The sequence below is a fragment of the Sinocyclocheilus grahami genome, unplaced genomic scaffold (assembly GCF_001515645.1).
Source record: "Sinocyclocheilus grahami isolate Dianchi unplaced genomic scaffold, SAMN03320097.WGS_v1.1 scaffold94.1, whole genome shotgun sequence".
Lineage (NCBI taxonomy): Eukaryota > Metazoa > Chordata > Actinopteri > Cypriniformes > Cyprinidae > Sinocyclocheilus > Sinocyclocheilus grahami.
Window position 1 is genome coordinate 1,120,963 of NW_015505273.1, and position 23,934 is coordinate 1,144,896.

Here is a 23,934-nt window from a genome sequence, read left to right on the forward strand (position 1 = left end):
AGTGTGCAAAAAAAAGTTTAATAATGTTTAAAAAAAAATAAGAGGTACTTCAAGACTAGTTATGAATTATTTTCAACATATTTGATTTTCAGAGATATATTCACACTATTCCAGCTTTTCTCAATGGCTGATCAGCCAGTGGCCTTCATGACCTGCTTTTGCACAAGCCAAGTAGAGCTAAACCAATAAGAGGAGTAAGCTCTACCGTTGAGCCCAGCGATAAGCTGCACATTCTGCAGGCTGCTTCAGTTCCAGACGCTTTTACACCCTCGTGACTGACAGATACTCTGGCCTGAATCTGCTGTAGCTTGAGGAGGTGTAGCCTGCTATCAAAGCACACGACACAAGTCTGATCTTCGATCACCGGACAATTTTCTTCAGAAAATGCAAAAATGAAATTATAGTATCTTTATGTTTAGCTATAGCTAAATCAAATGCTTGTTAAATGTGTCAGCAAGGGGAGTGTTTAGCAAGGAATCATTCAACTAAATGTAAACATGACAACTAATCAAGGCAGCAGCAGGTGAGTTATAAATTCAGCAGTGAGGTGGATCATGTATAATTGTAAGAAATCCCAGTATTTACATTAATTAGACACATGTGTATTAATATGTTGACTGGGTCTGTCCATTGACACATTTAGCATGTTCATCATGCATGATGCTCAGGAGTACATCTACATCACATGCAGGACAGGAAGAAGCTGATCTGGATGGCCCGATGACAATATTACATTATTTATTAAATAAACAAACAAACAAATAGAAAGAAACTGAGTACAAATAAAGGAATAAACAATCAAATAAAAGTTAATTAATATAACTAAAATAAATAAATAAATGTAAATAAAAGAATAAAAATAAATGAATAAACAATTAAATAAAAGTTAATAAATAGATCTAAAATAAATGAATAAATGTAAATAAAATAATAAAAATAAATGAATAAACAATTAAATAAAATGATTAATATATAAATAAAATGAATAATATATAAATAACGAGTAAAAATACATATAAATAAAATTAAACTACAATAACAAATAAATACATGTAAATTTAAAAGGTATATTTTTAAAAATCCATAATCATGCAACTATCTATTCAAATTATCCTTTTTTTTTAAAAAGTGATTTCAATCAAGAGCAACTCATGATCTGTGAAATGCAATCTAAATACACTGGCATGATCTAATTATGTCTATTTTTTCCAAATGGCATGTCAAAATGACTTTACTTTTAACTATTAATTCAACTTTATGTGGATCTACTTCCATGTCCACTTGTAAAGGTAAAAGGTGATTAAAAGTGGTGAAAATGTCATTTCAACCTACATAAAAATCTTTAAGTTGACATCCATTTGTCGATGAGCCATCTATCTTCTCTTCTCGTATTATTTCTTCTGCTTCAGGTTCACTCCATGTGTGAGTTTGACAGATGGGTCAGTGAGAAAATCCGCTTAGCAACTTTCTGCTGATGGAGGTTCACTGAATAAAGCTCACACACTTTCTCATTACTAGCTTCGAGTCACCGCACTGAGGCCTCGCTTGCTTTTATTCAACTTTATCGGATACACTTTCAAGATAAAGGACATGTCTGCCGAAAAGGTGAGGTTTTTTTTATTGGTCGATTGCATAAAGCATGTTGTGGCTTATATTATTATTATTATCATCATCTGAATACCTGTTGATTCACTGAAGAGCATTCAGAGATTGAATCATTCAGGAATTTCTGTTTTAAACTAGATCTGTCTTCAGAATAGATTTAACGTCAATTAATAGCCTATATTTAATATCGATCATTAAAAAACATACAGAACACGCTGTCATTAGCATGTTGGTTGACATCACTTGTCTAATTAGTGAGTTATAGTGAGGTCACTCCTAGTTTTACAGGAAAGCTCAGTGATTTAATATTTAGTGGATAATTGCAAAGCTACGTGCAATTTACCGAATCAAACACTTCCAGCCATGAATTTCAATGTTATTTATCACTTCAGTTCTGTTGCTTGTGATGGGAAATGCTAAATGGCTGTAAAATATTTACGTTTTATATTTGCATAAACTAAAATAACTAGTAGGACTACTACTGTTACTAAAACAACTAGTAGGAAATATTAGGCATTGCAGATTTATATAATATTTATATGGTGATATAGTCTTGTAGTGATCAAACATATGTTTGATAGTTATGATGTATTTGATGTATTTGTAATTAAAATGATAGAATTATATTAGTGCTGTCAAACGATTAATCGCGATTAATCGCATCCAAAAGAAAAGTTTTTGTTTACATAATATATGTATGTGTGCTGTGTCTATTTATTATGTATATATAAATACTCACACATACATGTGTATATTTCAGAAAAATGTTATGTTTATATATTAAATATATTTATTAATAATATAAATTTTATGAATATAAATATAGACATGTAAATACATGTAAATATTTTCAAAATATATACTGTATGTGTATGTATATATGTATATATACATAATAAATATACACAGAACACACACATATATTATGCAAACAAAAACTTTTATTTTGGAATGCGATTAATCGCGATTAATCGTTTGACAGCACTAAATTATATATGTAAATATGTCTCATTCAGTCTTATTGAAAGTATAAAAGATGACCTACAAACACAACTTGAGTTCATTTAGACAGCACTGATAATTTAGTTTTTAACCTTATTTTTAAGCCTTATTTCAAAACTATATTTGGCAAATGTATATTTTTGTTGTTTATTTGATGCAGACATGGTTGAATTAGGGTTTTTGTTTTCCTCCACACCTCATGACAGAGATTGACTAAGGTGACGGTGTTAATAGCCTTATTCCGGCTGCGTCTTAAGTGGATCACACACGCTTACACACTCATATACACACTTTCAGACTCACAGACAGTCAGTACAGGATCCCACAGAGAGTGTCTCCTGTTTTAGGCCATATAAACGAGGGTGAAAAGATGTGTGGAAAGGTTTAGCTTACACATATTTGTGTAATAAAGGAGAATAACTGATAGATGTGAGGTTTTTCCATAACTGACTCCCGCAGCTTAATCACTCACAAACAGGACGAGTTGCATAACGTGGTTATGCATCAGATCACTGCTGTTATATCAATAGATCTGCAGTCTTATGCATCAAAAAGATATAACAAATCTCAATGTTATAAGTTAATTATTTTATCTAAATCGTCAAATGCATATATATACAGTGGGGAAAAAAAGTATTTAGTCAGCCACCAATTGTGCAAGTTCTCCCACTTAAAAAGATGAGAAAGGCCTGTAATAGAAAAAATATTAATAATGTTTCTCTGGATGTAGTTTAATAAATAATGCATTAAAAAAAATCTTCAAATCCGAAGAATGTATGCATATTATATGTTTTTGGATGCAGTTTTACATGCATTTGTTTGCAGTTTTGTGCTTCAGATTTTTTCTTGCATCTTTTTTATATTTTTATAGATTCCTGTACATAATAGCCTAAATATCTTTCATGTATAACATCTTCCACATCAGACAGATTGGTGAGCACGTTTCAAACATAAATATGACTATTTAGTATTTAGTAAATAAATTGCTCTGAGAACAAGGCACAAGTCGTACACATAAACTTGAATCCATTAAGTGTGCAGTAGGATGCACAATAAATTGCTTTTGAATTACTTGTATAGGCTTAACAGTCACATTCAAATATATTCTTCTTTTTATTTGTTGCTTTCACTTGCATCCTTACTGGTGAGTAATCTAACTTTCTAACTTTGATTACTTTTAATAATAGCTACTGTCCAACATGTCTATTACAATAATGCCATTTTATAACTGCACACATCAGAATATTGCAGAAGCCCAAAAAGAAGAAGCCCGAGTCGACTCCAGCAGAGACCAACGGGACCGAAGCCAAACCCAAAAAGACCAAGAGCAAGAAGAGCGGCGATAGCTACCCGGCCACTCAGAGTACGGCAGAGAGCTCATGTCCTGATGTTACATCACTGCGCTTCTGTCAGTCTGTTTACACAACTCTCACAAACCTCCCTCACAGATGGAGAGAAGGTGAAGAAGAAGAAACTGGAGAAGGACAAAGAATCAACAGAGAAGGAGAAGGAAATCAAAAAGAAAGCGAAAAGTGCTCCAAAGAAGAAGAAGAGTAAGTGACCCAGTTTTTTTTGTGTCATTTATATGATTTATATTATTATATTAAATTATGTTTGTTATTTATTTATATTATATATTATTATATTCTGAATTATATTTTGTTTTTATATTTTTAGTTTTCATTTTAACTTTAGTTTAAGTTTTAATTTTGTCATACATTTTTATAATTTTTTATTTTGCTTTCATTTAGTTTTGTTTTAGTTTTTAGTCATTTTAGTACTTCAAAGTCAAAGTTTATTTATAAAGCACTTTTTCAAAACAGCAAGTGTTTATCAAAGTGCTTTACACACATAAAATAATAAAAATATCAATGTTACAAACAGTCAACAACACAAAAGAAGACAATAAGACACTATAAAGACAGTAAAAGAAAGCAGCTCTCACATAGCGTCAAATGCCAGACTATAAAAATACGTTTTTAGGCTAGATTTAAAAACAGCAAGTGTTTGAGCCTGTCTAATGTAGAGGGGCAAACTATTCCAGAGCTTCGGGGCCGCCACTGCAAATGCTCGGTCACCCCTGCTCTTCAACTTTACCTGTGGGACAACTAAAAGCAAATGGTCAGCAGACCTAAGTGCTCTTAGTGGAGCATACAGCTTGATCAAGTCGAAAAGATATTTAGGTGCTAAACCATTAAGATATTTAAAAACAAATACCAAAATCTTAAAATGAATTCTAAAATGGACAGGTAACAGTGAAGAGAGGCGAGAACAGGGGGGATGTGTTCCCGCTTTCGTGTACCCATCAGCAAGCGAGCTGCCGCATTCTGGACCATCTGCAGTCTGGAGAGAGAGGCCTGACTAATACTATATAGAGGCCATTACAATAATTCAAATAAAAATATGAACGATTCTTTGAAAGTCTTTAGAAGACAGGAAAGATTTCACCTTGGTGAGTTGTCTCAATTGGAAAAAAATAGATTTAACTACCAAGTTAATCTGTTTGTCCAATTTAAAATCACAATCCATGATAGCACCTACATTTTTTACATAGGGCTTCACAAGTGGTTTCGATTCACCAAGGTCCAAATCTGATGACTCTCAAGTACCTCCCGGTGTAAATAGCATAACTTCTGTTTTATTTTCATTAAAATTAAGGAAATTTAGTGCCATCTACGCCTTAATTTCCTCAAGACACTGCAATAGGGGCACTAAAGAGCAGATAAATTTGCATATCGTCTGTATAACAATGAAAAGAAATACCAAATTTCCTAAAAATATGTCCTAAGGGGAGCAAATACAGGGAGAACAGAATAGGTCCCAAAATGGAGCCCTGGGGAACCCCACACTTGAAAGAAGCAGTTGAGGAGGCAACGTCTCCAAAACGAACAGAGAAAGTTCTTTTGGACAAATAGGATCTAAACCATCCCAACGCAGTACCCTTAATACCAACACATTGTTCTAAGCGTGTGATCAAGATCTTATAGTCTACAGTGTCAAATGCAGCCGAAAGGTCTAGTGATTTTAATGATTTTAATCATTCAAATTATTTTATTTCAGATAGTTGTCAAGGCAGCATTTCTTCAAATTCCAGTGCAGTTTCTGAAAACTGAATGTTTTTCCAGTTTCAGTTTTTCATGTGATACTTATAGTTTATATCATTTCTGCTTTTTCAATTACCGAAAGATAGTTTTGAAAATAACAACACTGAAATGACCTTCATAAAATTGTTTTACTTTTGAAAAAAAATAATAAATAAATAAATACTAATTAAAAATGTTTTAAAGTCTCTTCAAAAACTGATGAGAAAAAATAAACACAAATGAGACAATAACTGACATACAGTAAAAGTTTATAGAGCTATAAAATGTACATGTATAGCAGTTCAGAGCTTGGGAGAATTTGATGAGAAATGTTTGAGATCTCTAAATTTTCATTTCAGATTGTAATATTTTGAGCTCTGTTTGAAACATTACTGAGATCTTTTCAAAACCTCTAGAGAACTGAAGTGAGATAACTGAAGTCCTTTTCTAATGAGAAAAAGCAGGAGTCTCAATTTGCTCTTCATTTCGTCTCGTGACTGTCTAAGAGAAACAACTGTGATACTAAAGACTGTTTTCTCATTCCAACAGGATGATGACGTGACAAACTGAACCAGATTTTCTATACCTGAGCACTTAAATGTGTTTATTGCAAAACAGGTTCTACAGAAGATGATGATGACGAAGAGGATGATGAAGAGACCACTCCTCAGAAGAAGACGAAGAAAAAAACTTCAAAAGAAACTTCTGATGGAAAAGAAAAAGACAAGGAAAAAGACAAGAAGTCCAAATCAAAAGGTGTCCTCTGTTCACAGGAACTTTAAAATACAAAGCACTTTAAACTTTCTATTATGAGATATGATGTTAGTTTAGTTAGTTTCAACAATACCTGCTAACTTGACTTATTTATGCTTGCTTTATGTGAACATTAAGATGTCAAAGAGGACGCAGACAGTAAAGGAAAATCTAAAGCCAAGAAGAAGGAACCAGCCTCCATGTTTCAGATCAACAGAGACAAGCCTGAAACCAAGAGTAAAAAGAAAGGTAATGTTTTGAGAGCTCTTCTATATACATGTCTGATTCAAAATAATACATACGTTTGCAAATGTGGCGTCAAGCTGCTAAATCTGAGAGTGAAGAGGAGAGCGAACCAGAAACCAAAACCAGCAAGATGAAGAAGAAGAGCAGCTCAAACCCAGCGTCCATGTTTCAGACAGGAAGGGACAAAGACAAGGACAAGGACAAGGACAAGGACAAAAAGACAAAAAAGGCCAAAAGTAAGCTCTGGTTCTTTCAAGACATTATGGTATACGCAATTTACTTATTGACATAAAATCATATAATAGCTTCAATGATAAAAAAAATCTTTCATATTATTTTTATGTATACACACAATTATATCACCATAAACAGTTCATCGAATAAGTAAATAATACAGCACCTGCATGGCATATATTTTTTTTCTGAACAGCAATAAAATGAAGTTAAGGGACCATATGGAAGTTTATACCATGCCATAGTGTGAGGAAATTGAATATTAATTGTTATTATCTTTGTCTGAACTGAATTGTTTCCATAAAATGGCAGTCTAATTTTAAAGGTGTCCTATTATGCTCTTTTACAAAGTCTTGATTTTGTTTTGGGGGTGTACTAGAACAGGCTCTCATACTAGGTTGTTCGAAAAACTAATTATTTTTCACATATTTTCCGTTATTACAACACCTCTCTCCCCAGTCTGGCATGAACGGCTCGAATAGTTCCTGTATCAAATGAAAGCCCGCCTTCTGAAATACGAAATGTGCTGTGATTGGTTAGCTGGGCCAGTGTGTGTTGTGACTGGCTGCACTCGGTGCCTGGTCGGGAAATGTCATGCCCCTTAGCATAACCACCTGCGAGCTTCAGTGTAAATACTGCGTCAATATCAAATCAATTTGAGCGCGATTTAAACCCGGATGATTGTAACCACTCTAAGTTCGTCTGCCTTGGGAAAGCTAGCGTGTCTCTGACATAGTGATAACACTCGTTACCTTCTCTAGTGCATCTTAACCAGGTCTCGTCCCATTCGTCGATATTTGTGATATCACAAATCCCAGAAAATATGTATTGTAGTTCAAACGAGTCGTTCGTTGTAGTTTTTGAAAAGTGATTTCTGTTAAATAAAATATCTCCTTTTGAATTGGACTTTGAGCTTTGTAATTTTGCAGAACTTTTTTATGCTCAAACAGCAACATTACAGACTAACTAAAGTTGAAAAAGTGAAAAAGCATAATAGGACCCCCTTTAAGGGTGCTCTGATCAGGATTTTTGGAGCCAGTCGCCGATCGTCGATCACCGATACTGATCTTTTTAATCTTGTCGAATTATTTATAGTGATGCTCCAATCAGGATTTTTACAGACATTGATTCAGAGCCTGAATTACATTTTTGAAAATGGGGGAATTCCCCCTTAGATGACTCTTGTGGGGGATTTTTTCATTTGAGGGTTGGAGGGGAGGCATTTTTTAGACATTTTCAAAAATAAAGAATGATCTCACCTAAATGTTTGATCGTGCAGTACATTTTTGTTTTTACAATGGGGCAGTTGTTGCACAATAGCTTACACACAGCACAAGCCTGATTTGGTGAGCTGTATGTTAGACGGCCTTATGTGTGCGCGCTTTGAGTGTGCAGGAGACCGCAGATTAAAGCGATTATCGGCTGATAGCGATCGGTAGACGATCAATCAGAGCACCCCTGTCTAACTTGATTGTTTCTCATCCTCAGGTCCTGCTAAAGCAGAAGAGACTGAAGACTCTGATTCAGAAGTGACAAAGAAGAAGAAAAAGGGCAAAGGGAAAAAAGGCAAAAAGGTGAATTCTTTATCTTCAACATAATTCTCATGCCAGCATTCATTTATTAAGATTTTTTTCTCTAGTAACAACAGTGCGCAAGTGGTTTTTGGTTGCAAACTATATTATCATGGGAAACGTTTCTAAGATTACCTCTCTTATTCCTCTGAAGGAGGAGCGAGCACCTTCTCCTCCCATCGAGTTTGACAATCTGGAGGAGTTCGTTCTTCAACCTGCACAACAAGGCGTCACAGTAAAGTGCAAAGTGACCCGTGACAAGAGAGGGATGGACCGAGGCCTTTACCCAACGTATTACCTGCACCTGGACAACGAGAAGAAAGTACTGTGACATTTGTTTTTATCTGTATATGTGGTGTGCATTTTTTGAAAGAAGGCTCTGATGTTCACCAAGGCTGCATTTATGTGATCAAAAATACAATAAAAGCTGTAATATTGTGAAATATTTTTATATAATTCAAAATAACTGGTTTCTGTGGGAATATTTTAAAATGTAATTTATTCCTGTGATGTAAAGCTGAATTTTCAGCATCATTCCTCCAGTCTTCAGTGTCACATGATCCTGGAGTAATATGATTTTTGATGTAACACATTTTTCTGTCCATCTTATATCCAGGTATTTTTGTTAGCGGGAAGGAAGAGGAAAAAAAGCACAACCTCTAACTACTTGATCTCCATTGACCCGACTGACCTCTCCAGAGGAGGAGAAAACTTCATTGGAAAGCTGAGGTAAGTGGGTTTGCGTACCATTACCATTATAGCTGCTCCTCTTGGACTCTTTGATGTAAAGGTTATTTGCATATATATTTCAGGTCAAATCTGATGGGAACCAAGTTCACGGTGTTTGATAATGCACTGCATCCGGACAGAGCTCTGCCGGACATGTCTAACGCGCGACAGGAATTAGCAGCTATTATCTATGTAAGGCAACATCCCCTTACTGCTGTAGTTTTAGTGGAAGCACTAATCAATTATTCAATGCATGCTATATTTCATAACATTAATTTGATATTGCATTGTGGCTTTAGGAAACAAATGTTTTGGGCATGAAAGGACCAAGGCGAATGATTGTAATTATTCCTGGCATGAACAAAGATGGAGAACGAGTCCCCATACGGCCCCGTAGTGTAAATAAAACACAAATAAATTAATGATTAATTTTAATTTAATTTAATTTAATTTACTTTTTTTATTGATTTGATATATGTATTTGTTAAAATGACAACTGAATATACTGCTTCCCAACAGGAAAATGATGGCCTCCTCATTAGACAACAAAACAGAAATATGGAAAACTTGATAGAGCTGCGCAATAAGACGCCAGTGTGGAACGAAGAAACGGCGTCACACGTGTTAAACTTCAACGGCAGAGTCACACAGGCCTCCATCAAAAATTTCCAGATTGTGCATAGCAAAGACCGTAAGTAACTCAACCATATCTCTGCAGCTCCAAAACATAAGCTACTGTATATTTGTTTTTATATTTCTATTAAGCTTTTTTTGTCAATTTTAATTTGAATAATTTGAGTATTTAAACTTTTATTCCAGTCAGTTGCCAAATCAACATTTCTAATTGTTAGATTTTTTTAAGTTACGTTTTTTGACAAATGTAATATTTTAATTTGTTATTTCAGCTTTATTTTAATTATTGATCATTTTTAATAGGTTTAGTTAATAATAACAACACTGCTACTGTGTTAGTAGAGCATGGTGCTAATAACAACATGGTCATGATAACCTGTATACTTTATATGCTCTGTAATACGTGTTGACAAAATGTCTGCCAAATTTGTTAATGCAACATACTGTATCCCACAATGCAATGCACTTGATCTCACCATCCATTTCCAGTGACAAATGTACCACAAATAATATCAGCAACTATTTTAATCTCTTCATTCATTAGTAATTACAAAAAATGTATTATTAGTACACAAAAATGGATTAGAAATCCAAAATAATCATATTTTAAGATGTGACACCTTGAATTAAACATGCAAAATGCTCAAGTGTAGAAAACCATCATTTGAAATGCTTATTGTTCCATGTTGCAAACTGTTTCACTATTTGTATGTAAAAGTATGAAGTGTGCAGTATACACTGTGCAATATGCAGTGCCAATCAGCAGTCTGAACAGCTTGATGTTGTAAAATATATTGCAAAATAATAATCAATGTTAGTATTTGTATGTTGGCTAAGTACATAAAGCTTTACATCACCCTGTTTTGTGCTACATTTCAGAGGACTACATAGTGATGCAGTTTGGGAGAGTAGCAGACGATGCCTTCACTCTGGACTATAGGTATCCTCTGTGTGCGGTACAAGCCTTTGCCATCGCTCTCTCCAGCTTTGATGGCAAAATCGCCTGCGAGTAAAAGCGTAAAGACGTCTGTGATTTTGTCATATGCAACAAATGGGAAACGTTCTCACTCAGCATCAGCTCAATTCACGATGAGAAGACCAAAACCCATAAATCTGTAAAATAAAGCCACCTTTGCTTGTGGGGTTGCATGATTTTACATGCTGGTGATATCCGCTTGGGCTAAAGTCAAGTTATGGTTGTACAATGATCTACTGAGAAGGGAGGAAGTGTGTTGAGGTGTTTGATTTTGAGTTTGAAAGATGTGGTGAGGAGGTCACATTAGACGTAGCGTGTGTTTGAAAAGGGAAAAAGAAACAATGGATTGTGTTTTATTTTTAGGTTATGCATACAATGCAATTAGGAAAAATGTGTTTTGACATTGTCTGCTTCACATTTGAGTAAACCCGGTTAAAATCTGTGTTATCTTATACTAGTAACATAAATAGAAAAAAACACTTTGTTTATACACTGAACAAAATTATAAACGCAACACTTTTGTTTTTGCCCCCATTTTTCATGAGAACTCGAAGATCTAAGACTTTTTCTATGTACACAAAAGGCCTATTTCTCTCAAAAAAAGTGACAGCATGATTAAAGTGACATGACATGTGGCCAAGTATGGTGACCCATACTCAGAATTAGTGCTCTGCGTTTATCCCATCCAAAGTGCACGCACACACAGCAGTGAACACACACCTGGAGCAGTGGGCAGCCATTTATGCTGTGGCACCCAGGGTGTGGCACCCTTGCTCAAGGGCACCTCAGTCATGGTATTGAAGGTGGGAGAGAGTACTTTCACTCCCCCCACCAACAATCCCTGCCGGAAAGAGACTCGAACCCACAACCTTTGGGTTACAAGTCCGCCTTTCTAACCATTAGGCCACAACTTCCCACACATTGGGAATTACCTTAGGCTGGCCACAATTAAAAGGCCATTCTAAAATGTGCAGTTTTACTGTATTGGGGGGTCCGGGGGGGTCCGAAAACCAGTCAGTATCTGGTGTGACCACCATTTGCCTCACGCAGTGCAACACATCTCCTTCGCATAGAGTTGATCAGGTTGTTGATTGTGGCCTGTGGAATGTTGGTCCACTCCTCTTCAATGGCTGTGCCGAGTTGCTGGATATTGGCAGGAACTGGAACATGATGTCGTATACGCCGATCCAGGGTGCTCAATGGGTGATGTTAACTGATGGACTGGAGTGGTGTGAGTTACTTGTGGATTATTGTGATGTTTTTATCATCTGTTTGGACTCTCATTCTGATGGCACCCATTCACTGCAGAGGATCCATTGCTGAGCAAGTGATGTACAGTAATGCTGAATCTCTCCAAATCTTTTCCCATGAAGAAACAAACCCATCTACATCTTGGATGGTTTGAGCACTGTGGGTGAGTACATTTTCAGCAAATTTTAATTTTTGGGTGAACTATTCTTTTTAAAAAGGGGAAAAAAACATTTCTCTGTATTATTGGCAGTTGTGCTGTGTTTTGTGTGTGTAACCGTGTAAGAATGCTTGTCTGAGAGCAAGCAGGAAAGAGGGTGTCTGTGCAAGTGTTCCGAAAGCATAAGATTAAAGCAAGGTCCAGGTTTATCAATGCTGATAGTAAATTTCAGATTTTTGCACATGCAATATCATTGACTGATGCTTGGAGTATGTCAAACATCTCAACCACTCGTGCTGTTTCTTGCTTACTCAAGCAAAGATGATCTGGAATAATAAGTGTCATACAGGAATAATGTGTACTATCACCTGATGCAGCTGCAAACACTAGACGTTTGGTGTTTAATTGTTTGTTTCGCCTTGTACGTGTCATTGTAGTTTATGTATGATTATTTGTGTTACATAGGATGTATTTGATAAAAACCCATAACTGTCTTAATGCGTGCAGACAAAGGTCATTAGTCATGTTCTTCCGTTTTTATGTAAACCCTCTCTCCCGGGTCCTCACCGCCACAGCTCGTTCTCGTTCCGAGTGGGTCTCCGGCATGGGAGGCGGATGCACTAACAAGGAGGCTAAAGACTGCTGCCTCTAGCATCAGTCGCTAGTGCGTCTCTTGAGATCAGGGGAGTGAGGTTTACCTGCACAGCACCTACTCGCTGGCCTCCATTACACTCACCCCCCTAAGCCTCACTCCCATCCGGGTCACGGCACCAATGTAACCCCTCTCTCCCGGGTCCTCACCGCCACACCTCGTTCTCATTCCAAGTGGGTCTCAAATATGGGTCTCCGGCATAGGAGGCGGACGCACTAACAAGGAGGCTACAGAAAAATCCAATACTTTGAAATGAAATAAGTGTTTGTAAAAATGTGCTTCGTTTAACAGTTTGGTTTCTGGGTGTTTGATAGATGTGTGAAAGGTTTTGCTTATGACAATTCAGGTTGCCAAGTCAATATGAAATAAAAATTTACTTTCTTGCACATTTCTGGTATTTTTGTGCATGTTTCATTTATGCATTTTTTGAATTGCTTCTCTTTGACTCTGAAATAACTTTCTTTTTCACTTGATACCACCAAAGCAGCTTTAACATTGAAAACTGATGTTAACCAATAGCCAAATAGCTATTTAGACAATGTTTTAGGCTTTAACGTTAATTTAATGCTGCTTAGTTTTTATTTCATAAATGCCACTGCAATAATAGCAAATCACAGTAGATTTGAAAAATTATAATGAGTTGTGAATGCTGATTTATAATGAGTTTAAATGTCTTTCTAAATCTTGTAAGGTAAAAAAAATACAGATCTTAAAAGATAAAGTCATTGCATGAGGCCGAATGAATGAACAGTATAACAGAATTAAAGTGTGGTTGGGGATCTCTCTTTAAACCTTCAGCCTCAGGCTAGACCAGACGATCTGTCACAGCCTGCTGGGTAGGTTGTTCAAACTTGTAAGTCTCAAAAAAGTTTACCATGTAGAGTTGCTGTGATAATTTCAACTACTTCCTCATCTTGTCCCTGTAGCTTTTTGTAACCCTTGTAATATTTTAACTTTACTTTGCTAATCTTTACTCTGAACTGTACTCTGCTACAGGTTTGGCCTACAGACGGAGCTCTACGTTGTATGTTAAAGCAGCATACAAGCATTATAATCTTAGGCTCCATTCCAGCATATTACGTCACTGAGTATGACTGTTTTGCTCCCCTGAGACGGTGGTTGTGGTGAAGAGGTTTCGCTGTTCACACTCATCTCTCTGGAATGCTGAATGGATTCTATTAGATTTGCTGAACGATGAAGAGGATGATGATGATGACCTTCTAAGGGACTGAGAATCGTGCAGTATATGACCTGTCAATAAAATCACTTGGTTTTACAAAGTGTTTTAAATACAGTGATAAGCTCAGTTATATAGATGTTTTAAATGATTATTAAACATTTTTTAAAAACATTAGGAGTAACACTAAGTCAAGTACTGAAAAATGATTTTATTAATTATTCCAAGTTTTGTCTAAAATTTTGAACCTTTCAGTAAATGAGTACATAAGTACTTATTTTAATTAGCACATTTTACATATTTTAACATATTTAAATTGGCAGTTTTTAAATAATTATTCCATACTTTTTGTCTAAACTTTTTTTTAACTGCATTAGTTTTTATTTTCAGTAAATGAGTATATAAGTACTTATTTTAATGAGCATATTTTACCTCTTCTTCTTCTTCTTCTTTTTAATATTATTATTATTATTATTTATTTTATTTTATTTTTTACATATTTTAACATTTAAAGTGGCCCTACATTTTAAAATATACATTCAGAAATTCCAAAACAAGTATTTCTTAAATCCACAAAAGCAAAAGACTACTAACTAAGCTGCTAATTAACTAAACATTGTAAATGTTACTAGTCTAATTAGTTAATGAACGTTAATGCACAAATTAATTTGAATATTTATAAATAAATACCAGATTACGTTCCAGATAGTATCTACTCTGCGCTATTTGTTATTGATAAACGTAATTACATTAATCTAAACTTGGTATTTATAACTCAATGTACAGTAGCGTTTCTTTTCTTCTCTGTGGCCCAAAGTGGGCGGGCCTTTGGAGAAGTCCCCGCCCCCAGCCGTGTTGATTGACGCGCAACGGTGGCCCCTCCTTCAACTTTTTCTCCCCCTCCTTCGTTTTCCACTGAAGTGCGTGAATTTCATACCAAACCCATACTTCGCATTCCACCTTTACTGTCAAACCGGGAGAAATATTACTGAAAACAATAGAGCACCAAGATAAATATAACTTTAAAGAAATACACCTCGTCTAGTTCTATCGGTAGAGGTGTTTCTCAATAAAGGTGAGTTTTAGATTCAGTTCCCTTTGTCTGGTCGCGTTTTTCATGCCGCTCTAGCGAAGTTTTCAGATCTTTGTCATATTTCGCATTTTTCCTCGGAATTCCCTGCGTTGGGTGGGATGAGGGACAGAATTCCGTGTGGATATGCTGGAATTGTGCGTGTGTGAGAGCGAGGGAGCCGATTTTAGTGCGATAGCCAGGAACTGTTTGCCTTTTAATTAGACTTTTAAGTTAGAAACATTATCGCATTCCATTATTGCACGTCGAAAATGTCCTGCTCGTCTGCACAGGCTCTTAGTTACTCTCGTAGCAGCATTTCCCAAACACTTGTGATTGAAAATAAGGAAAGAAGTTTTGTTGTTCCAGAGAATTGTCAGAGAGAAGTGTTTGGAGAGATCGCTCACCCCTTTTTCTACGTTATCAGGTAAGTCTGACTATGTTTGTTTCACTTGACAGGCTCAATACGTTTACTGGATTTAATATTTACTGATTTCTGTGAGATTATTAGTGAGGTGAGTTTAAGAGCAGAGAAGTATATGCATTAAAAGTTATGTTTTTCATTTACAAAGTTATGTTTTTTTCATTACACACTCTAAAAAAATGCTGGGTTGTTTCAACCCAACCTTGGGTCAAATATGGACTAACCCAAGTGCTGGGTTAAAAACTGAACTTAATTTAAAAATGTATCCCGACATTTGGGTTAGTCCATATTTTACCCAAAGTTGGGTTGAAACAACCCAGCATTTTTTAGAGTGCATGTGAAGTGAAAAAATTACACTATTGGGAAGAGTTGAACCGACTTAACCTATAGAAATAGCATAAAAACAATTTATTGTAAAACTGGTTGATATGATAACTGATTTCTTTGGAAACGGTCATATTTGCCTTCAGGCACTTTTCATATTGAATATCAAAACTGAATTAAGTGTGAAATGTGTTTTTGTGTGAAATCTTAATGTCTGTAAACTCTCTGTTATACTATAATGTTATACTTTTTTTTAAAATTAAAACTATTTTGGTTACTCGGGTAAAGCAGTGACGTTGAGTTATCTTCCCGCCCAAACAGCTCCGATTGAGCGTTTCGATATTAAAGGGGTCATATGATGCTGCTAAAAAGAACATTATTTGGTGTAATGAAATGTGTTTATGCGGTTTAAAGTAAAAAAAACACATTATTTTCCACATACTGTACATTCTATGGTTTAAAGAGTATTTTGACCCTTTTTGGTGTCCTATCCTGACTTTGTGACGTTTTCAAGAATATCTAAACAAAAAATAAAAACAGTTTTGTGTAAATGTGTTTTAAATGAATATAACCTTTTCTCATCATTCAATTCACATTTATTTGTATAGCACTTTTCATGTGAAAATCGTTTGGTCTTTATGGTCAAATTTGTTGAAGAACCAATCATGGCCTTTGGTCTTTAAGATGTTATTCAGCTTTAAATAGTTTCTGTAAATCTATGAAATAAAAAAAAAATCTGTAAGAAGATTAAGCACCTCCCTAATTTAAACATTAATGAGTGTTTTTAGACCCTCGTGAATTAGATTTTTTTTTAATGTAACAGAAATTTGACTGAGGGATCCCAGGAGGATGCCGTTTCTTAGGACAACAAGCGGGTTAATGAATTCTCATCTTATCAAACATTTTCATCTCATCTGTCTGAATTTGCCATTTACTGTTTTTTCCCCCCAGGGTTAGTTGGTGAGACCCAAGTATTTTGAGTTCTGTCCTCCTCATGAATATGTACATTCGTTTTTAGTTTGCTCCACGCATATGTAAGTGTTTTTAATGATGCTCTGCACATTTTTATTGTTCCTCTGAGTTACTATTAATGGACAGGTTTCGTTGAACAGAAATGCTGCACTTCAGGTTGGACTTAATCAGTTCAGCCCAAACTGCCTCTTCAAGTTCAGCTGCTTGATTAGGTTGTCTTATGTTTTACCTCCTTTTAGAAAGGTTGGGCTTCTCAAAAAAAGTTTGAAATATAGCTAGATAGAGGTCGGGTTGTGTTTAGAAGTGATTGTTGTTGTAGCTCTTTAAAGAGACTGTACATAGACCAGATGTTACGGTGGTTTTTGTTTAGTCAACAGTGAAAGTAACTAAATTGTACTCCAGTTTATTTTCTCCAATTTTTTGGTTTACATTTAGATTTTGAGCCAGATCTCAGCCAAATCTTTTTTCTTGCTCGTGAGTCCAAAACATCTCAAAAATGAATTGAGATGTTACCCCAACCCCATTATCTGATCAACAACAAATGAACCCCACATCGGAGGTTCGGCTTCACACATTACTAAATGTCTCGGCTTCTTAACTAAGTCTGTTACAGGAAGTTTAGTCTAGTTTGGCTTGTGACATGCACTCCAGTCAACCTGTCCTGGTATTTGCCTCTTACGTGATATGTAAGTCACTTTACTGTAAGCCTCCGCGGTACGGAAATGTCTTTTGAAAAAATATTCCTTGAGTAAATATGTAAGCTCAAGCCCGCTAGTATTAGTGTTAGCTTTCCCTTATGCAATTTTCAGTGGCCAATATTTAAGATCACAAGGCATGGATTATATAATGCTGAATTTACACATAATACAAGTTAAAGATTACAAAAGCACATTTCTGAAATGAAAGTATTGTTTTACACAGAATTTAGTTTTTTCCATTGACCAGGTTTGCATTGGAACGGAGGTGATTTTTTAAATATTAGTTTATACACAATTGTAAAAAAAATTTCCCTGATTGTTTTGAGGGCAACACATTTTAAGCAAACATACTGTTTTTGGTGAATTTAAACAGATGCCGTATGTTTATGCCACATTTGTTGTTCAGCTGCAAATGTGCTGTTCTCATTTTTTTTTTTTTTTTCTGCGGCAAAGCACACACAACGTGTCGCTATGCTTTATTAATTATGATGGAGAGGCGGCCTATGAAAGCGTGTTTACATTGCGCTGAAAATTAATGCCCGCTCTCGGGACACTTGTTTACATGCAATTCCTGTGCGAGGCATTGGCAGATAAGATTTGTTGTCTTCTCCGTGGCCGTTTGCGACTCGAGGGAGGGGCGAGCTGTGGGCTAGAACAGTATAGCCTTTGTGTCTGTCTGTCTGAAGTTGCTAAACTTTCCAGTTGTTCTTGAAACCAACTGTTTGTGGCAGTGCACCGGGGTTCACACGGCAGTCAGCTATGCTAATGCTATGCTATCTAATCTAATAATCTGAATTGGAAAAAGGAAGGCAAGCTGATTATTTTTGGCCTTCTGTCTAGTGGTTGCTTTTATTTGTCATTCTTAAGAAGCCAGAGTTTGTCAGAGTGTGATAATCATTACAGTGATCATTGTTGCCGTTTTCGTCATGTCATATCACATTATGAATGAACTTATACTTAGTGCTCATACTTAGGATTAGTCATTTGAAAAAAAACTAAGTATTAATGGAATTTACTCACACATGTTGTTCCAAACCTGTCTGACAAGATAGAATAGATATTTTGAAAAATTCTCTATATTTTTTTTAAACCCCTTTAGTTTTTGAAATATAATTTTTTTCACAGAAGAAAGTAAGTCAAGACATGTGGGTGAATAAATGATGACAGAATTATCATTTGTGAGTGAACCACCCTTTTGATTTTGATGTGTAACTCGTCTCACACCATTTGTGCTACGGAGATTGATGATGTCTCATATAATGCGGCATATTAAAGAAATGTGTGGGATTAGTGTCAGGGAACAGACTTATGATTTTCAACTTGCATATAATGAAAGGGATGAAAAATTCCCCTAAATTTACATTGAATGAGGGACTCTTCGACTTGGACCAGTACATTACTACCTAGCAATTACCCAAAACACCCTAGCATTGTGTTTTGCAAGAGCCACGTACTTTTCTTCATAAAATATAAAAATCTGGTTTTGTTTTGATTATATCATCAAATGCATCTACTCTAGTTTTGAAGTTAAAAATTTGCCATATTTGATTTGGAAAGCTCTAAGAAAGCTTTTAATACTCAAGAAATCAGATTGCAAATTTAATTTGTACACTGTAAAAAAAAAAAAAAGATTTTTTAAAGTAAATAAAACAGAGTTTTGGGGTATATTTTACAAGAACATACTATTTCAGTCTTTCATACTATTTCTGTTAAAATTTAATTTTTAAATAGTGTGTTGCCTTTCTCTGTAATTATTCTAGATGAAAATTGTTTCTACACCAAATCTTTGTCAGTGCATGAGGTTGTGTCTATGTCTTCCTCTGTTTTTGGCATAGATGTGTGACTCAGAGATCAGCACATGGGGCCTCTTTCTCTCTGCCATCCCAAGAGTCCTGTGAGCATTTGTCTCTTTATGCATGTCTTTTCGGTCTTCGTGGGGTTTGGCTCGAGCCCCTGCCTCAGCCACTAAATGACCAAGTCAGGCAAGAGCACTCCTTCACAAATTCGCCTGACGATTTTCCGCGGAAAGTGCTGAATCAGATGTTCGAGCGAGTCCTCTGGCACACGCGGTGCTCTTTGTGTCAGTCTTTCCTCTGCTGACTGAATCAGGACTAGAGTTAACCATATGGAGAGATCTGAGAGCAGACGGCCGTCCTGGAAAGTCACCCTGGTGGATAATGTCAAAAATCAGGAACCGTTAATATCTTAGAGATTCATGTTTAGCTGTCTCGTGTGCGTCAAGGGTTATTTCCATTAGGTGCTTCTGTTCATGTAAAGAGTCATTTTAGTTGAGTAAGAGCCATTTATTCCTAATTTCACTCTTTGTATTTTTTTTTTTCTCATCTGTCGAGCAGCTCTCTCTCACAGGCTCTTCAACAGCTCTGATTGTTTCCTGAGTGCCGAGCCAGAGAGGAAGTAAGAGGAAGTTATTGGAGGAGAAGGGTAGAATTTATTAGAGCTAAACACTGAGAGGGAAAGAAAGCAAGCGGGTGAATGAAAGTGATTGGGGAGTTGGAGAATGATAGAAAGAGATGTGCTGAGACCAAAAAGGTTTCTTCTCTCAGACAAGCTGATAGTCTTGGAAGGGTGTTGAAGCAATGTCCTGCCACTGACTTTTAAACAAAAACTCACTATTAGTTACTGGAAGTGAGAGCTCTGACCTGCAGGACTTGGTTAAATGCTATCAAACATGATTACATCTGAGGCTCTGAACATATCTAAGCAATTACGTGTAGGCAGAAATTGCTAGCTAAACAAACTTGATCATGCATTGTTCCGACGTGTCCAAATGTAAATGATATTGCTTTAGGTCTCATTAGATTAGTACTGTTTTTTTTTTTTACTGAGCATTGTTTAACGGTTAAACTGTTAGTGTGTTTGTAGCTAACTACGGTACCTGAATGAAAATGCATCTGGTTTAATACCGCAAATATTTATTGGTAACTCTATCGCCCCTTTCAGTAGTAAGTTTTTATTATTTATTGTTTTTAATGCAGCAGTAGTGCAAGAATGTATGTTAAGTATGTACAATGGGGCTGCACATGCATTGAGATGCATTTGTGTAGCGTATGAAATGCTGACTCCATTTCTTTTCAAATGGTACCAATTTATCGGTACCATACACATTTTCTTGCTGCTTAGATTTTTTTAAATTCATCATTATCATACCCTTTCATATTTTCGTTTTCTTTTGTCGTCATCTGATGCTAATTTCAAGTTTATCTAACTTCAAGTTTAATCTTATCAAATATTGAAATGAGCATTCATTTTGTTCATACTGTACACTGAAGTTTCGATGCCTAATTAACATATATGGTTTATGGTTTAAATTTAGTTTTTAAAATGTATTTAGACATAGAATAAACTAAATAGATAGTGTATATAGAAATATTATATATTATCTGGAAATAATATTTATTACTGGCTATTTATTGATTATTGGCCATAACATGACCATCATTTTTCCCCAGAATTTTAATATTGGTGCATTCCTTTTTTTTCTTTGTTATTTTATATTAACCTCCATCAAATGCTGTTTTTTAACTTCTGAGATCAAGGCCACACAGGGCTAGGCTCATAGCCACATTTTGTACTTTAATATACATTTGTTGTATACTGATTTCTATTGAATATTTTTTTTAGGCTTTTCACAAAACGCTGAGTAGCCTATGTTGTTCTAGTCCTAAATTGATCTTCCAAGGTTGTTCCTCTAGTTGGCCACACACAGGTTTTATGATGGTCAGTTCCCGGTGTGTGGCCTTGGGTCTGAAGGCCATAAACGGTGTGTAGACCATCAAAGCCAACGAGCTAAAAAAGAGAAACAGACTAGAACGAATGGCAGGTATGCCTACATTTGTCACTCTTGGGCCCACGTATATCCGTTCCTTCAGACATGTTCAGACTTGGACTGCTGCGACGATCATGTGAACAGACGCTGAAGTGTGAAAAAAAAAAAAAAAAAAAAGCCTGAACCAATCATATTCTCAGATTTTGATTAACCCACCCATCAGATTTGCATATACAGTATGCTTTGCCAAATAAATCAGTGCTTTGTTTTTTTTGCTTATTGCTTTCTAAGGATCCTAATTTGCCAACCACAAAAGGTAAAATTGTTGCTGGGAAGATGCAACTTCCCAAGAATAGGTTGAGTCATACTCTCTCTGCCTTGTTTAAGAGGTTATCTTCTGCTTTGATGAATCATACTAGTAAGGGATGATCTGACATGAGTTTCCTCTCCAGCAGGAAGTGCGATTCATGTGCTTTTGGCCGTAGTTAGAAATCAGTGCCGGACAATGAGAAGAAGAGAAGGAGACGCTCTAAACGTCTTTATATGTTATCTGAACCCAACCAGCAGCTGCTACTACACTTGTCCAGCCCTGTTGTTCTCTCGCTGCTGACTGTGTGTGTGTTTTCGACAAGGAGCCGAATACACTGAAGAGTATTCAGTGTGTACGCTCTTGCGTGAGTGAAGGGTGGGTGTGTTGTGGAGGCTGCCCGGAGGGATACGCTCCCCAGGGGCGACTATTGCCAACAAGTGTTCCAGCTGCAACAGTTTCCTAACAAATCTCACATTCTGAGCTGCGTTCGACAGGAAAAAACAGTTGGAGGGCATTTGTTGAAAGAGCTTTGTGCATTAGTACGAATACTAAAAAAGGCAATTCTCACTCTTGTAAATACTTCAATTCTTGGTCATTTCGCCTTCACTCTTAAAAATAAAGGTTCCAAAAGGGGGTTTTCAAAGCAATGCCACAGAAGAACCATTTTAGGTTCCTCAAAGAACCTTTCAGTGAACAGTTCTTAAAGGAACCACATTTTTTCCCCACCGTTTGTGGAATAGAAAGGTTGCACCACCAGTGCCAATAAAGAGCCTTTATTTTTAAGACAATATAGTGGAAAAAGCATAGGAACTAGGAAATGAAATGGTTCTTTTAAGAACTGTTCACTGAAAGGTTCTTTGGGGAGCCAAAATGGTTCTTCTATGGTATTGCAGAAGAAACCCCTTTATTTTTAAGAGTGAAGAACATTTTAAAACTCTAAAGGTTCTTCTTGTTGATGTCACTAATGCCGAGTTCACACTGCACGATTTTCAAAGACGTCGCATCACTGTTGGGTTCACACCGAACGACTATCTGGGGTAGCATTCAGTTGTTGCTGTGTTCACACTGCACGATGGAACTATGACAGAATATAAAATAAAAAAATTTTTGGTGGGGTTCTCCTGGTACAATTCACATTCCAGGGCCTAAATATCACGTTATTGGGGTCGCTTCAACCTGCTGACATGAAAAACAACCGGCGGCAATCAGATATTGCCAGATATTTAGCATGCCAAATATTTCACGGGCGTCAGCGACGCGTCTGCGATTCTCTCAGATCGCGTCTTTGATCATTCACACTGCGTGATTGTCACTCATGTGAGCGAGCATCGATTTGCCTCTGATTTCAGGCATTTGTCAGATATTTCGCAAAACCTGACGGCGAATGAAAAATCGGGCTAAAATCGTGCAGTGTGAACTCGGCATAAAGAACCTTTATTTTTAAGAGTGCAGGGTAGCCATGACACCTTAGCTCAGATCTCTCCAGCTCTCCTACATCCGATTTCGCAAAACCTGACGGCGAATTAAAAATCGGGCTAAAATCGTGCAGTGTGAACTCGGCATAAAGAACCTTTATTTTTAAGAGTGCAGGGTAGCCATGACACCTTAGCTCAGATCTCTCCAGCTCTCCTACATCTCTATGTTTAGGTATCTGACATGAGTGTCCAACAGAAGGAAAAACAAAAGGTAGGTTCTGGACGTTAGGGTTGGCTCCCATTAACTTCCCCTGCATGCCTTATTTTGCTGGCAGGACAGAGTGAAGACCTCCCTCCTGGACAGGATCCTCCACTCGCTTGTTTCCCACCAAAAAAACAACGGCGCAGATGGACTCCAACGCTCGCTCCATGCGCTGGAAAGTCCCTCCGCTCCTCTGACAGTTAGCGGAGACCCTGAAATGTGATCAGATGACTTACTGAGACTGGAAGAGACTTTATAAAACCCAAGATGTGGAGATGCAGGATAAGCTTCTTTGAGAATCCTAGCATATTTACATAAATGGGATTGTAACACCATGACTTCTCTTCTTGTTTTGAGATGATGGAAAGTCCAGATTTGGATTAAATCCCATGATTGAGTCATGAATCTCTCTCTGATTAACCTAAAACTTGATTTCTCTCCTCCATAGCATTTTCTTGGTATTGGCCAATAAATGTGACTTTTAAAAAAAACAATTAAGTTTTAAGAATAAATGTGACTCTTTAATCTGTATTGACCCGATAAGTAAAATAGGATGATGTCTAAACTGATAAATATGATCACATTTCTAGTTGTGATCATATGT

General features: G+C 36.3%; 1 protein-coding gene and 1 long non-coding RNA gene across 3 annotated transcripts; both read left to right on the forward strand.

Moving 5' to 3' along the window:
* The first annotated feature begins 254 nt into the window (after positions 1 to 254).
* On the forward strand, positions 255 to 11,359 carry LOC107587584 (tubby-related protein 1-like). 2 transcript variants are annotated; one of them, XM_016275416.1, is made up of 14 exons: positions 256 to 523; positions 1,410 to 1,605; positions 3,859 to 3,970; positions 4,056 to 4,160; positions 6,309 to 6,446; positions 6,582 to 6,692; positions 6,767 to 6,925; positions 8,412 to 8,497; positions 8,649 to 8,816; positions 9,111 to 9,223; positions 9,307 to 9,415; positions 9,523 to 9,621; positions 9,743 to 9,914; positions 10,736 to 11,359. In XM_016275416.1, exons 2-14 carry the CDS (start codon positions 1,591 to 1,593, stop codon positions 10,867 to 10,869), a joined length of 1,521 nt encoding a protein of 506 aa, XP_016130902.1. In that variant the 5' UTR covers positions 256 to 523; positions 1,410 to 1,590; the 3' UTR covers positions 10,870 to 11,359. The 2 variants fall into 2 exon arrangements, with proteins under 2 accessions (XP_016130904.1, XP_016130902.1); XM_016275418.1 differs by lacking the exon at positions 9,523 to 9,621 and having other exon boundaries at positions 255 to 523.
* Positions 11,360 to 14,981: 3,622 nt separating this feature from the next.
* LOC107587586 (uncharacterized) lies at positions 14,982 to 23,718 on the forward strand. The gene is made up of 3 exons (XR_001609494.1): positions 14,982 to 15,144; positions 15,508 to 15,565; positions 23,404 to 23,718. It is a non-coding gene; the product is annotated as an uncharacterized lncRNA (long non-coding RNA).
* The last annotated feature ends 216 nt before the right edge of the window (positions 23,719 to 23,934 follow it).

Bases quoted from the DNA above. Each gene is read 5' to 3' on its own strand.
- LOC107587584 (XM_016275416.1), top strand. The intron at 3,971-4,055 runs GTACGGCAGAGA...CCTCCCTCACAG, and splicing joins TAGCTACCCGGCCACTCAGA to ATGGAGAGAAGGTGAAGAAG. The intron at 9,915-10,735 runs GTAAGTAACTCA...GCTACATTTCAG, and splicing joins GATTGTGCATAGCAAAGACC to AGGACTACATAGTGATGCAG.